Source organism: Callorhinchus milii, unplaced genomic scaffold (genome assembly GCF_018977255.1).
Source record: "Callorhinchus milii isolate IMCB2004 unplaced genomic scaffold, IMCB_Cmil_1.0 Scaffold7, whole genome shotgun sequence".
NCBI classification, from domain to species: Eukaryota; Metazoa; Chordata; class Chondrichthyes; order Chimaeriformes; family Callorhinchidae; genus Callorhinchus; species Callorhinchus milii.
The window spans coordinates 10040271-10055715 of NW_024704748.1; the positions used below are offsets into that span (position 1 = coordinate 10040271).

A 15445-nucleotide genomic window follows, 5' to 3' on the forward strand; every position below is an offset into this window, starting at 1 on the left:
GAACCCTTTTCTACTCCCTCCACCCATATTGTTTTCAACACTGATATCTATATAGCCAGATTGCCTATTTGACTTCCAGCTCTCACCACAAATACTGAGCTTTGAACATATGAGTCACAGATGATTTCACAGGGAATGGGGCAGGGAAGGGAAGATACTGTATATACGGAAGCAGTCTGCCTCTGGACCACTGAAACAGTTCCTATTCCATACATTCTGAAGTTGTAAATGTACTTCACCCACAAAATATTCAGACAATTCACTTCAAAGTACATTTTGTGAAACGGTTTGACATGTCTCAACAACGTGATAAGTCGCTATATCAAATGCAAGGATTATTATTATTATTACTTATTAGGTGTTGATAGGTTGTTTATATTTGTTAGTGAATCCAAAACAAGAGGAGTGGGAAACAATACATATGAGCAGGTTGTTGTAGATCTAATAGGGAGTTTAGAAGGAATTGTGGTTGAAGCAAATAGCAGCAATATGTTTAAGAGAAACATTTGAAGCAAACAGGAGGGAAAAGGGAATAGAAGTGTAAAGGAGAATGGAACAGAAGGATGGGAGTTTGCATGAATTACTAACACCAGCACAGACGATTTAGGATGAATGGCTTGTTTCTGTGCTATATCACTCTATATAACCCCAATATTGGAGACATTTTTCCAGTGTCTCTTTATCTCAAACCCTTCCTCCTACTCACGACCACTTAAATGATGGTATACACGCCTTTTCAAAATACACGGCTGGTTTCAGAGGTGGATAGAGCTGGATTGGGTTGGCATTTGCATGGTTTAGTCAAGAACAACAAAATTACATTTGGTCAGTACCTTTCACGTGAGGAAGATGTCCCAGCATTCATATACCAATCACTGCCCTCACCACCCCCCAAATTCCGAATTTCCTGGCAGCAATTTTATCTTGGCAGTTGCCTGAGAATTAATATAGATAATTATTTCAGACACGGACGCAATGTCCTCTCACATGTTCTGGCTCGGTAAACCCTGGTGAGAAGCTCTGCACAAAGTGGTGTTCTTTACCCAGTGGAGCGTGGAACACTAACAGAAAACGACAACACATTAAAGGGATTCGCAGCTTTCAATAAGAATTGAACGAAGTAAGTTTACTAACAACTTAGCAACAGAAATAGAGATGAACGGAGCAGTTATTTATATTGACTTAACTGTGGTCCACAGAATTAGCTCAGCTGCCTGCAGAGATTACTGTAGGTTTTCTGAATGCAGAGAGACAGTTTTTATGCTTATAATCATTCATCAGGCAAGTGTACATTTGCTTTAAAATCGAAATTCGACTGCGCTTGATCACCATCGTTCTTTATTCTAAACATTAAGAGATTCGTGTTTTGTTTTAAGTTGCAAGACTAGAGATTGTGTCTTCACTAACAAAATAAAGTGTCAGTTTGGCTCAGTGGTAACAACAACAGCTTGCACTTACATTGCACCCTCCATGCAGGATAGCATCTCGGAGCGCTTAACGGTGGCAGAGCCTGACTCCGAGCTGGGTGGGAGGGAGGTGACGGTAAGCATGATCGACGAGGAACATTTTCAGGCGGGACTTGAAAAAGGGGAGAGGGGGGAAAGGTGGAGAGATTGAGGGAGAGTGTTCCAGAGCTTTGGCCATAGTGGCTGAAAGCGCGACAGCCAATGGTGGGGTGGAGGGTACGAGTCAAGCAGGAGGCCAGTCGAGTGGAGACACCAGGTGGTGGATTGGGGAGTGAGGCAGTCAGAGAGGTAGGGGAGGTGCCAGGGAGTGAATGGATTTGCACACGAGTGTGAGGATCTTGAAGTCGATCCGTTCGGTGATCAGGAGCCAGTGAAGCCTGGCCAGAACTGGTGAGATAGGGGTACAGAGTTTGGTCCGGGTCAGTATGCGGGCAGCAAAGTTCTGAATGAGCTGGATTTTTTGAATGGTGGAGCTGGGGAGACCGGCGAGGAGTGCTTTAGAGTAATCCAAGAGGGAAGTGATAAACATATGCACGAGGGCTTTGGCTGCACTTGGGGTAAGGTACAGTCGAAGGCAGGCAATGTGACAGAGGTGGACGAAGGCGATCCTGGTCAGGGACCAGATGTGGGGGAGAAAGGACAGCTGGGGGTCGAACCGGATGCCTAGATTGCGCACTGATCTGATGAGTCTGAGGGAGAGCCCAGGGTGGTTGAGCACATTCAGTTGCAGGAAATTTGCACTCATACAGGCTCTGATGTCTGTCAGTCAAGCTGATAGAACATCTGCAGACCTGGAGTCGATGCTGAAGGAGGCAAAGTAGATGTGTGTGTTGTCCGCATCCATGTGGAAGTTTACCTCATTTGCGGGTGACATCGCCCAGAGGGAGCAAATAGATGAGGAAAAGAAGAGGGCCAAGGATGGAGCTCTGGGGAACCCCGCAGGTGACCAGGCGGGGGCAGGGGGAAAACCATTTGAAGAGATGAAGTGGAGGCTGTTGGTTAAGTAGGACTTGAACCATGCGAGTGCAGTTCTACTAAGGTGGAAGAGGGAGGAGAGGCAGTGTGGTTGACTGTGTCGAACTTGGAAGAGAGATCCAGGAGGATGAGGAGGCAGTGGGAGCCCTCACAGATTGTTGTTTGTGACTTTGACAAGTGGTGTCCCTGTGCTGTGGGCAGGGCGAAAACCAGGCTCGAGGAGGGAGCGGAAGGAGAGGTGTGATCAAAGTTGACCTGCAACAATGCGTTCCAGGACTTTAGCGAGGAAGGGTAGGTTGGAAATGGGATGGTAGTGGGAGAGATTAGAGGTATCGAGGGTGGGTTTTTTGAGGAAGGGTGTAATAACAGCGGTTTTTAGAGGGAGTGAAACAGAGCCTGAGGAGAGAGACTGGTTAACCGTGTCGGCCGGCAGGGGGAGAGAAGAGCGAGTTGAGTGACTAGCAGCTGGGTAGGTAGTGAACTTCATGCGGGTATTCGTAGTTGATAGGGAGGAGGGAGAAATGGGGGTAAAGGAGTGTAAGGAGGGGGAAGTGGCAATGGCCGTAGTGGAGAGAGCAGGCAGTGTGGATGTGGGTGGGGTGGAAGGGGACATGGGGTCAGGATGATGCAGCCAAGCGGATGTTTTCGATCTTTGAGGCAAAGAAGTCTAAAACCTCTTCGCACTTGTTTGATGTGAGGAGCAAGAGGAGGTGCACGGAGGAGGTGATTGACAGTGGAAAACAGTGTCTTTGGGTTGTTTCACTCTCAAACACTCTCGCTTCTTGGTCAGAAGTTGTGATTAATGTCAATTGGAGGTCGACACTCCAGGACTGGAGTGGGTAGGCTGAATCATCAGGGCTGTGATGCTTCAATGAGACATTGAACTCAGGCTCTATCCATCACTTTGGTGGATATAAAAAAATCCCATGACACTATTTGAAAAGAGAAAGCAATTGAGTTTCTCTTGGTGACTTGATCAACGATCCTCCATAAGTGATTATTCCATAAGTGATTATTCACTTGATGATTTGTGGGCTGCATTTGCCTCCACATGCACAGTCACTACACTCGACAGGAATGACCTGCAAAGCACTTTGCAGCCGCTGAATCAAATGCAAGAATTTTTATTATTATGTTATGATAAAATTGCTAATTGCAAAAAAACAACTTCTGGTCACTGCAATATAAAAGGGATATTGCAGCGATTGAGAGGATGCAGAAACACTACTTCAGCAAGTGAGTAATAAACTTATGGAACAAGCTCCTTAGGGAGACAGTGGAAGCAGAAAATATTGTTTGTTTCAAGAAATTAGATAGACTTCTGCTAGAAATCTACAACATACAGTACACTGATCATTGATATGGGTACAACAGAAAAAACAAACAGTTGATAATAATAATCCTTGCATTTGACATAGCGCCTCGTCACGTCTTTGAGACGACTCAAAGCGCTTCACAGAATATACTGTAAAGTGAATTGACTGTATATTTTGTGGGCGAAACCCGGCAGCCAATTGCGCACAGCAGTGTCTCACAAACAGTCGTGGATTGAAGTGACCAATTTTTTTTTGGAAGGAATTATTACCCTCAGAATAGCGATCTGCCAATCGACTAACAGCCAGGTTCCTACTTGCTACTAGGTAAACAGAGGTGTGTGGAGTAAGGAAACTTGCCCAACATTTCACTCTGTTGGGAATCGAACCCAGGTCTCTCGCTTGCGGGGCGAGTGCTCTAACTACTGAGCTACAGGACCCTGTGTAATAACCTGATAATAACTGAATGTCCCTATTGTGTAGACTATTAAAGGGAAAACAATCTCTTTGCTATGATCTCATCAGGAAAGAACGCCTCCCTCAAGTGGTCTGTGTACATAATTCAGAGGTTTCAACTCTTCATCTATAATTAATCATTTCAGCCTCCAAACAACATACCCAGTCAAGTTACCTTTCTGAAATGTAAATATCAGAAAGACACAATTTGGCAGTGGAAACCCTGATGTAAACACTCGGCAAAGTACAACAGTTTCTGGTCTTTATTAACTAAGTGGTTACCGGTGCTTGCGAAAAGATCGTTTGGTCTTTTTGGTAGCCGCACCAATACGAGAAATTGAATAGGCAGCATTAATAAGTAAGACATTTATAGGACCTAATTCAAAGTTTCTCATATAGAGGTAAGTTGTGTTTCCACAGCTGAATTTTCAGCACTGAATTGCAAACAGAGAGGGGAAATGCAAGTAATTCATATCAAAACTGTCTCCTTTCAAAGAGTGTCACTGAATCCTGTTTCAAAATATTTGTGAAAGATAACATCTCTGATAATGCAGCACTCCCCCAGTACTGTATTGGAGTGCCCATCTAGACTATCATCTTAAACTCTGATGTCAGTAAGGGGAAAATATCATCCTCACATACAGTAATTTTCCCCTATAATTTCTCTCATGTTGGGCTTTCATCTGCTACTTTTTGGCACAGCTGTTTGTGAAATTGAGGGCTCATATTTTATAATTATACCACAAGGATTGGGATCTTGCCACAGGTCAATTGGAATGAATGAGAGCAATTTATATTGCATGAAATGTGTCCTCTGATCAAGTGAATCTCAGAGAGGCCTTAGAATAATCAGCTCACTCTCAGGAAGAAAATCCCAAAGAGCTAGGGAAACAGCTGCTCTGGTTTCTGCTGACAGAATATTCATTGACTTGGACTTTCAGAAAGTTAACAGTTGGTAAAATGTCCACTTGAGCTGATGATGGTTGGCTTGGCAAATTGCCAATCCTGGGGTAGGTCCAGGAAAGGAATTGGAGGTAAATTTCAAGTACCTCACAGAAACCATTCTCAAATTGACATTGATAAGGGCAAGCAGCAAACAAGCTTCCTTCTTTCCTATGAAATGCATATAGTTTAAGAGCCTTAAACTATTATTTATGTAAACTATCATTTCAACCACAAAATACACAGTCAATCCACTTTATAGTACATCCTGTGAAGTGCTTTGAGATATCTCGACAACGTGAAAAGGCACTATATCAAATGCAAGTATTGTTGTTATTTCTTACCTTTCACGTCGGAAGGACACCTCAACACCTTGGGATGTTCTTCTGATGGGAAAAGTGCTATGTAAATATAATTTTGTTGTTATATAGCGCCTTTCATGTCAGATAAATGCTTCGCAGAGATGATAGGGAGCAGGAAAGAGAGGCCAAGGGATTTGGGGAAGAGTTTGAGAGGGTGGCACAGTGGCTATGAAACCACAAAATTCATGTAACTCATGGAACAATAACTTTAAATTGATATGGAACCTTTTACATAAAAGACACATGTCAAAGTGTTAGGATTGCAAAATAACTTTTATACATGTAACTTCCATTCCGCTATCTACAGGCCATTTCTTCTAGTTAGGATTTATGTTGTGCCGTGTATCATAATGAATTACCTATCCTACCACAAATGCTCTTATTCTTGCAAACGTCTTGTTGTAGTACCAACCTGCTCAGTCATTTGCTGTAAAACTCCCTCAGGGGGTTATGATTTGCATCCAGGATCTTTTCATCAATTGGAATCTCACAATAGATGATCTTCCAGCAGGGCAAATAGTACTTCTCTGGAGGGATCCCAACAACAATCTGGTTTCAGCTGTGGGTGATGGGTACAAACACCTTGTCGACACTTAACCTCATCATCTGGAGTGATACTTCAGCAGCACGGTAGAGTACCAGAGAAGCACTCATTGTCAAAGTGCTGTTCTTCAGAAAAGACTTTAAACCATCTGCCAGCAGGACGAGTTGCACATTAAAGATCCCCTGACACTATTCGAAAAGAGAAGAGAGTTTTTCCTCATAATCCTGGCCAATAAACCTCCAGAAAATGTGTCATTCACTTTGAGATTGTTTGTGGGACCTTGCTGACACAAATAGCTGCTACGTTTGCCGACAAATACAGTCACCAAACTTGACAGTAATTATCCATGAAGCTCTTAAGGATACTTTGGTTTATTCCCAAATTCTGCCACCTGCATATTCACCCACATTAAACTCCATACACCTGTCACACCAGTTCTAGCCATTCTCCACTCGCTCCCTATCATCAAATGGATCGATTTCAAGATCCTCACACTCGTTTTCAAATCCCTTCATGCACTGGCAACTCTCTACCTCTCCGACCTGCTTACACCCCAATCCTCTACCCGCTGCCTCTGCTTGACTGGCTCCGGCCTCCTGCATGTCCCCCGTGCCCTCCATTCCATCATCGGTTGCCGGCTTTCAGATACTTTACTCTGAAACTCTGGAATACTCTTCCTCTACACCTCCGCCTTGCCACATCCTTCTCCATCTTCAAGTTGCCCTTAAGACCTTCCTCTTCAACTGTTCCTATGATCACCTTCCCCCTCCTTCCAGCTCAGCGTTGTGCCTCACCACTGTCAAGCGTTCTGGGACCCCACCCTGCATGAGGGGTGCTAAATAAATGCAAGTTGTTGTTGAGTTGGTGAGGTATTCTTTCTGTTGTACTCAGAAAGTTCCCTTTGTCATAGGCCTTTAATGTTCTCTTTAGGTTTAATAGTCTTTCCTGAGGTTGTGATAATAATAAACCTATCAGTTGGGAGAAAGATTTTCTTGAAGAGACTTCTCTGTTGGTGGCACTGAGCCAAGGAGACCAGGAAAGGCTCAGATTAAATCTTAGATCCACGCTGAATTTGTGGATCTCACCAGGGGACAGGAGTGGGCTGCTAAATTTGGCTATATCATCTCTGAGCCAAGGAGCGAGATGAAGGAAAATTATTGGCTTGTCTTCCTGCTTCTGATCATTGTCCAGTAAGCCTTGCTGGAAAGTAGGGTAAACCCTTGTGCAGACCTTGGATGCTTGAGTATTTGACAGAAAGAAAGAAAGAAAGAAAGAAAGAAAGAAAGAAAGAAAGAAAGAAAGAAACAAAAACAAACAAACAAACAAACAAACAAATAAATAATATTAAAAAAATGAAAACCAACACCCTTTTCAATGACAGCCAGTTCTTTCACCCTTGTTCAGCCATAGCTTCATGGGTAATATCATGTCCTGAAAGATACATTATCGGGATCATTCACCCTGGGCAGACGTCCAACTTGCAGAGAGGGAAGTGAAAAAATAACCATCTGATAGTGCTCGGGGTAAACAGAGCCGAGTCACCTGTTGAGTTGAGTCACTGTTCCAAGTATAACATCTTCACTTAAGCTATCAGATTTAAATATTAGAATTACATAATTGCAGCCAATTCATATGATTTCCCAAACTGAATGATTCCTCACAAAACCCTATTCTCCTACTCTTCTCTGATGCAGTTTTGGGTGCTCTGGCCATTTGATAATAATAAAAATAATAATAATTCTTGCATCTGATATAGATATCTGATGATATCTTCATCAAGTCTTCTGTCCATTTGATAATACTAATAAAATAATAATATTATCATAGCTCAGTGAAGCAGACACCTACAAAATAAGTTGCCTCATTGAGCAATCTTTTTAAAGTTTTTTCTTTCTTCTTAGTCCAATGAACTTGTTATATCATCCAATATCCCAGCCAAGTGGTCAGGCATCCAGTGCTTTTGGAGAACTAGCTGTGGGAGGATTGGATGTTCAACCTGAAGGTAACACTCTCTTCATCGTTCCCTTTGGGAAGGGAAGCACCAGGTTCCTCTCCATTTGGAAGCTCCTCAAGATGGCAATCTTGTGATTGGAATTCCAGAACATACGAGATGCTCAGCCATAAATCCACATCTGCCATTAGTGTGCCATTGTGTCGCCAACTTTGTCTTTATCATTCCAGAAAGGAATTTCTGAACAAAAGAGCTCAAAAGGGTCAAATTCTTCCAAACCCCAAATAGCCTAATGCGATTGCTTTCAATTGCTGAGTTCAGCACTTATCTATGCTTCTCGGCTTTGTTGAGCACATCAGTGTCTATTCAAGTTTATTTTTCTGCCATGTTTGACATTGTCTTGTGTGTAGATGAACTCTTCTTCTAAATACAACTGTTGAGGAAGCTTTATTGTTCATTATTGCCTAAATATAGTGGCATTCCTCATTAATTGTGCACATGATAAATATGATATTTCAAGCTGACAGCACCCTAATTTAGAAATGTGAGACAAGCCAAGAATTGAATGCACAGCATTCACTATTTAATTTATGAAGCCTGCCAAATCTAGCAAAGCTCCAAAACTTTCTTATCTGTCAACAGATCTCCTTTCATTAATAAAAATCTTGGCTGTGTAAATCTGGGTTCTCAGCTTCTGCAGGAGAACAGAATAGTTTTTCACTTTCTGTACCCAACGTTAGCAACAATGCTCCCAAATAAAGTACAGCAAAAGTTTGTCACAAATTTTAACTGCTTTCTAACTACCCTAGTAATATATCTTTAACCTCTGAGGTTTTATATACAGGGGAACAAGTGTGTGTGTGTTGCAGATACAAAATTCGGGAAGGTATGGCAATGATTAAGCAGGAGAATTCTACCACTGCAAGTTGAGAGTGATGATTTCTACCTCATTAGGTCTGCTTTAATTGCTGGTGGTGAAACAGCAAACGCATTGCCTACAGAACATGTTAGCACTTCCTTATCCCCTAATCACGAACAATGAATTAACGCAACAACAACTTGCATTTATATGGCATCTTTCACGCAGGAAAGCATCTCAGAGCGTTGAACAGTGGCGGAGCTTGACACTGGGCCATGGGGAGGGGATGGTGACCGTAAGCACAGTCAAAGACAAAGGTCTTAATACGAACCTGAGAAGAACGTTCTACTGCACCAATGTGACCACTTTCATTTTACACAACAACCACCCTTTGAGTTCCAAGCCTAATGTTCCCCTCTAGTCTGCTCAAGAGCATTTCTAAGATTAGATTTCAATGAGAAAGCGAATCAGTGGAGATACCCAGGGAGACTGATGCACAACAAAAAACCCTTTGCATTTAGGCAGAATCCAAATCAGGTTTTTGTGTGAGTATACATGTTATTCGGGAAAAGATTGCCATGTAATTGTCTGAACACACGGTTTTCATACTCGAGCACCCAGACTGAATGAATGTGGTTGTACAATAAGAAATGAAAAGGAATAATTCCTTCTGATCTTGTTGTGAATCTGCAATTTATAATAGACAGAGCATGTCTTGTGAAAGAAAGATTGGTGCATCAGGGGAATATTTCAAATTGTGTCTAAAGCCACTTCTTTTATGCAAATGGTATACTATGAGAAAGTAAAGTCTAAATTTAAATTTAAGCAAAAATTCCTTGTGCGACCAAGTGCAGCTACTTTGATGATGTAGGCTGTCGTTAACACTTGCTGGAGGCCAACATTAGTGCACGTTGTCATAATAATGAAAATCCCTTTACATAACCACAATGAAACATCACTAAAGGTAACACAGAGCAGTATATCGCTACTTTGAGGTATAAGGAATTCCTGAACGAATTTCACTCGTCATTCACCAAATGATAACCCCCTGTAACTCTACCTCCCCCCCGACCCCCCCACCACATACACACCTCCCTCCTGTGCGTTTCAAAACCCTGGTCAAAATGTAGATGCCAAAGTAAAGGAATGCAGGTGGACCACACTCCACTTATCCATGCACTGAGCTTTGGGGGAAATGTTGAGCTGAGATTAGAGAAGAGAAATTGGAAGCAAAGCATCACTGGGGCCATTACATTTAAATTGGGAGGTAGAATAACTTAATAGGCACAATGCAGACTGCAGCCCATCTGTCAACCATAACCCATTTCTATGTAAAAGTCAGAGGTATTGAATTGTTAATGATTGCCTGAAGGAAGTGGGTAACATATTGGTTATAAAGAGATGCAATGCAGACTTAGGCCTGTGACAAGACAAAATAAAGGTCAAAGATCTAATTGGAGTACTTTTGAATGTTCCGGTGTGCACTTGGAATCCAAGTGGAGGCAATGTTAACTTAATAGACACACTGAGTCTTCTACTGTGAGGAACAATAATAACACATAATTGGTGAAGGTATTTCGAGAGTCAACATTTCAGTGGCTGTAATTGGTATATGTAATAAATTACATTTTAAAATGTAAAAAAAGAAAGTATAGTTTTCAAGAATGAAAGATAACAATAATGGTGTGCATCATGTTTCAGAATGTCTTGGGAAGAGACAGACAGGGGATTTGCATCAAGATCAAAACTACCTTCTGCATTAAAAAACGAAAGTGAAGACAATTATGAACCTCCTAATTTATCTGATCTCCATCGCCTCCTCTGGACAAAAGCAGAATCTGGGCACGTTGATCAAGTCTGGCCAAACCTTTACCTGGGAGATGCGTAAGCATATACAGTACATACCACACAAAGCTTACTTGCCCTTGCCACATAGAGGCTAGGAATAGAATCAAAATATTCAGTTGCTTACAAAATGGCCATCGCTTCTTTTTAATTTTTTATATATTGTACCTATTTTTCATATTATTGCTCTCCGTTGTCCCACCCCCAGTCTGATATCTTTTTCATTGATTTTGATTCACAAAAGCCAGTCATCCACACTTGAGAATTCCAGCTCATGGCTGTTGGTTAGAAGGATAGCACGTTAACCATTGAGTTTTTTAAAAAAACATTAAGCAATTTTCATCCCATTTACTCCTGTGGGAAGTGAAATTGATCAATCAAGCCATTTGCCACCAAAAGACTGAAAGAATTGATTGCCCTTTTTACCAGGTGGACTGCTCGAGACAAAGCCACTCTCCAGAGATTGAAGATTACTCACATCCTCAACAGTGCCCATGGAAAGTTCAACATCAATACAGGAGCAAATTATTATAAGGATATGCTAATACATTACTATGGAATTGAGGCATTTGATAGCCCGGATTTCAATCTCAGTGTCTTTTTTTACTCAGCTGCAAAATTCATCCGAGCTGGTCTGAACACACCTGGAGGTAAGTAGCTGTTCTCTGACAGTGCAATGTTGTTTAATAGAAGCTCAGCGAACCCTCGCTCCATATGGCTTCCTCCCCCGGCTGTCCTTCATTTCTGTCCTATTTCCATTTGTAATAGACCAGGTAATTAAGAAATACTTGTGATGCCCGTGGGGTTAAGTGGCCCTTGACACATTGGAACAAATCGGAATTTTGCCTGACATAAGTATAATAAAACAGCTCGTCTTCCTGTGTCAGGGGTCAGCAGCTACCCCTTGGGTTCAGCACAGGAGGGATAGTCCATGTACAGACAGGTTGGCAGTTTGAGTGACCCAGCATCTAATTTTCTGCTCTCACTGGTATCAAGATGCCAAAAGATAGGTCCAGCTGTTCTACAGACCTGTCTCAGGAAGAGTCACAAATTGCTGTTAATGAGAAGTCGGTTATGTTCATAGAAGCAAAGGATCCGCAACACTTAGAAGGTCTGGAATTCTACCTAGCTTTAGCACGCGTAGCCATTTTGTATTAAAATTGAAGACTGTGCAGAATTATGGAAAATTCTTAATTTCACCCTGAATTTGGAATCTGTTCTTCCACTGTTCTTAAAGAGAACCAGTTTCCAAATTAAAACTGGAGTTGAAAATGTTCCATAATTCTGCGCAATCGCACATTTTAAGACAAAATGGTCTTCTTACAGGCTGGATGGTGATCAGGAGTAGGGGTTTTTCTCTTCTTAAATCCAGGGGCTCTGAGGTCAATTGTAGCATCTCAACAGCTGAACTTGCTGAGATCAGGTAATTCAACACAGTTTTCCCAACAAGCCATCAAAGGAGCTCTTGGGATCATTTCTTAATTGTTTAAAGTTCTGGTTCAGCCAAATGACACATTGATTTGTCTCAGTGTTAACATACTCATCATTCATAGAATTATAAAGACTATACCACCCCGAAAGAGGCTATTTGGCACATCTAGTCCATGTTAGTGTTTATACACCATATGAGCCTCCACTCCTCCTACATCCCTCTCTCTACCTCCTTCCATACCCTTCTATTCACTTTTCTCTCTTGTATTCCTCTGAGGATGGTTTAAAAATAGGAAAGACTAAGGCAAAAATAAAAACTATAATATATTGCACCATGCAACTAATATTATGGAAAAGTAACTAACACTAGAGGAGATCTTTTTGAATATACTACAATTAGCAGAAAAACATGCATTTGGGTGGGGACTGAAAAATATATTCAAGTATACAGGTGGATATAGCGTATAGAATGTGTAAAGCTGAGATAATATTGTAATGCACCCCCCCAAAAAACAAAGATAGAGATGAAAAGTAAGACAGTCAAAATATAACAAGAATCATGGCTTCACCTCCCTCCCCCTCCACAGGGCTATCTTTTAGCAAGTCATTAACAGATTTGCTGGAAGTCTAATCCCTGTCTGTGTAATAAAACACACACTGCAGACATATGGTAAGAATAGACGAGAAAAGGAGTCCGGGACAAAGGCACTGAATGAGTGAGAGTGAGCCAATGCCTTGGGACCCTGGCAAACGTCAGGCAGTTGCAAGCAGATGGAGTTAGAGTAAAGACAATACTTCTTGCTGTTTGGAGTATTAGAATAATTGTAGATGTGGCCATCAAAATGCTTCATCCCTTCTGTCTAGCAATCTACCATGTGGGCTTCCTTAATAGCTGCTGTTTTCTCCTGGGTAGACTACACACAAATGTCATATAAACAGCATGCATAACCATTAGAGTGCTCATAGAGTGCCTTATGTCTATAAGTGCATTATCTTTGGACGTTCATGACAGAAAGTCACACAAGCTGGATCAGCATGTGAAGATAATGACATCAATGCACAAGGCGATGAGAGTTTTATATTTACAGTGTGGCCACAATGCAAATACTCAGCACCATCTCAAGCTGTTTTGTGGTTAATCCCCATGATTCAGGCTCAATACAAATTAACTTGAGCAAACAGCAAACAATTCAATTGTAATGCGTGAAATTGGATATATGAAAGCCTTTGTGTGTGGATGAAACTTGATCTAATTAGCTCCCATGTGTAACATATTCCTCTGGTCTAAATCAAAGCCAAACCTCTTAGCTTGAGTGTCTGCGCCCAAGTCAACAATCCGCAACTGTGTGTTTGGGCTCCAGTTCACTGCCCACTATAGACAAGTTTAAAATTAGAACTGTGTCACCAAATCATTTGTAAGTTCATTTAAATGGGTCATTTCTTAACTTTAAGCAAAGCGGGCATTTTACAGGTATTTAATTAAGGGCAAGACTTTGTGTGCCTCCAATTGAGTATTGTTCAATTAAGGTAAATTTTATCTGTGATCAAGTCATTTTATTTACAGCCAACACAGGAGAAGTTATCATTCTGAATTACAACCCAGATCTCAGAGTAGAAATACATTAACCAACTGCAGTTCGCAATCCCTCACATTGTACCTTTAAACTCTTTCAAAAATATTTTGCTATTTTAGCAAAAACATTTTAACTAATGTTTTAGTTAATCAGAAACACAAAGAGCCTGGAAACCATAATACTTATGGTCAATAATAAATAACCCTATATTGCATTTGATACAGTTTCTTATCATGTTGCCAAAACATCTCAAAGCACTTCACAGGATATATTGTAAGTGAGTCTATTTTGTGGATGAAAGGGGCAGCCGATTTGCTCACAGCGATATTCCACAAGCACCCATGGAGTGAGCGATCAGTTTTATCTGGGGGATGGTTGGACAGGACACAGGGAGAAATGTCCTTCTCTAGAGGGTTATTTAGGACAATAAAAACTCCCCTTTTTCAGACTTGTCTCTATCAAGTGCAGTGAAATAAAATGTGAGTAATGAAATTAAATTTTGGTCTTCTCATACATTGTATGTAATGTCATTTCAGGAAATCAAAGTATAACATCCGGTGTATGACATGGATGTTCATTTTCCTTTCCAGGTAGAGTGTTTGTTCACTGTGCTATGGGAATGAGTCGATCAGCCACTCTGATCTTTGCCTTTTTAATGATCTGTGAAAAGATGACTCTTGTTGAAGCCATTACAGCCGTGAGCCCTCACAGAAATACATCACCAAATGCTGGCTTCCTCGGCCAACTGCAGGAGCTTGACAGGTCCCTAATGCAAGAAAGGAAGCAATAACTCCAACTTGTCACAGCTTAAAGTGAATGCAAAACATCTGCTTGGAAAGGAATGCTGTGCAATAAAACAATTAATTAATCGCTGGACTTTATATTTGAACTCAAGTTCAGTCCCACTTGCCCACTGGAGTGGGAAGTTATTTAATCTTGCCTATAGCATTGAAGAGGTTTGATTGGTGATCTTAGCCCTATTGTTTGAGTTGATTTTCAAAGTACTGAGACTTATGGAAACCCTGTGTATTCAATCATAATTTCTGCTAAGATCAGATGTTCACAATGTGGATAATAATAGTGACATATATGCACCCTTTCATTCTGGGGTCTATTATGCATGTTATTTAAACCATGTGTAACATGTGTACAGAAGGAATTGTCTTTAATAATGTAATTAACTACCAATGACAAACATTCAACTAATGTTCAATACAATATAAATACAATTTCTATTTATTCTGCTCCTTTCGTGTTGGGTGAATGTCTCAAAGTGCTTCACACTGTTGCCCGGGTACTTAAACTGGAGGTTTGTCTTCAAGTAGGCTTTCAATGTATGGTGAGAGGGAGTCGGAGGTAAATAATCCTAACACACAATATTTCTATCAAGTTCAATTCAAATATGAGCTCACACATTGCAGTATGTCAAAATGTTGTTATATCCAAAACTAACACATCTGCTTCCTTATATCAGACAACTCAAAACATTTAAAAAATATAACAACTTGTGATACACCTACCTTTGCACGGTTTATACAAATGTTATCTTACCTTCCACTATACCTCCTTACTCAAACATGAAACTTCCATTTGACCACCAAAAAATCTACTTTATTCTCTCTCACCTAACACTTTGGCTCCTATATCCCTTATTTTAAGCCAACATTGAAATTGGCATTGGCTCTTATATCAATATACCCACATGGAGGTTAAAATTACATTCTCCA

At 41.1% G+C, this 15445-nt stretch overlaps 1 protein-coding gene across 1 annotated transcript; it reads left to right on the forward strand.

Annotated features, from left to right (window-relative positions):
* The first annotated feature begins 918 nt into the window (after positions 1–918).
* Positions 919–14962, forward strand: dusp13a (dual specificity phosphatase 13a). The gene is made up of 4 exons (XM_007898777.2): positions 919–1120; positions 10570–10752; positions 11143–11363; positions 14309–14962. Exons 2-4 carry the CDS (start codon positions 10571–10573, stop codon positions 14506–14508), a joined length of 603 nt encoding a protein of 200 aa, XP_007896968.1. The 5' UTR covers positions 919–1120; position 10570; the 3' UTR covers positions 14509–14962.
* The last annotated feature ends 483 nt before the right edge of the window (positions 14963–15445 follow it).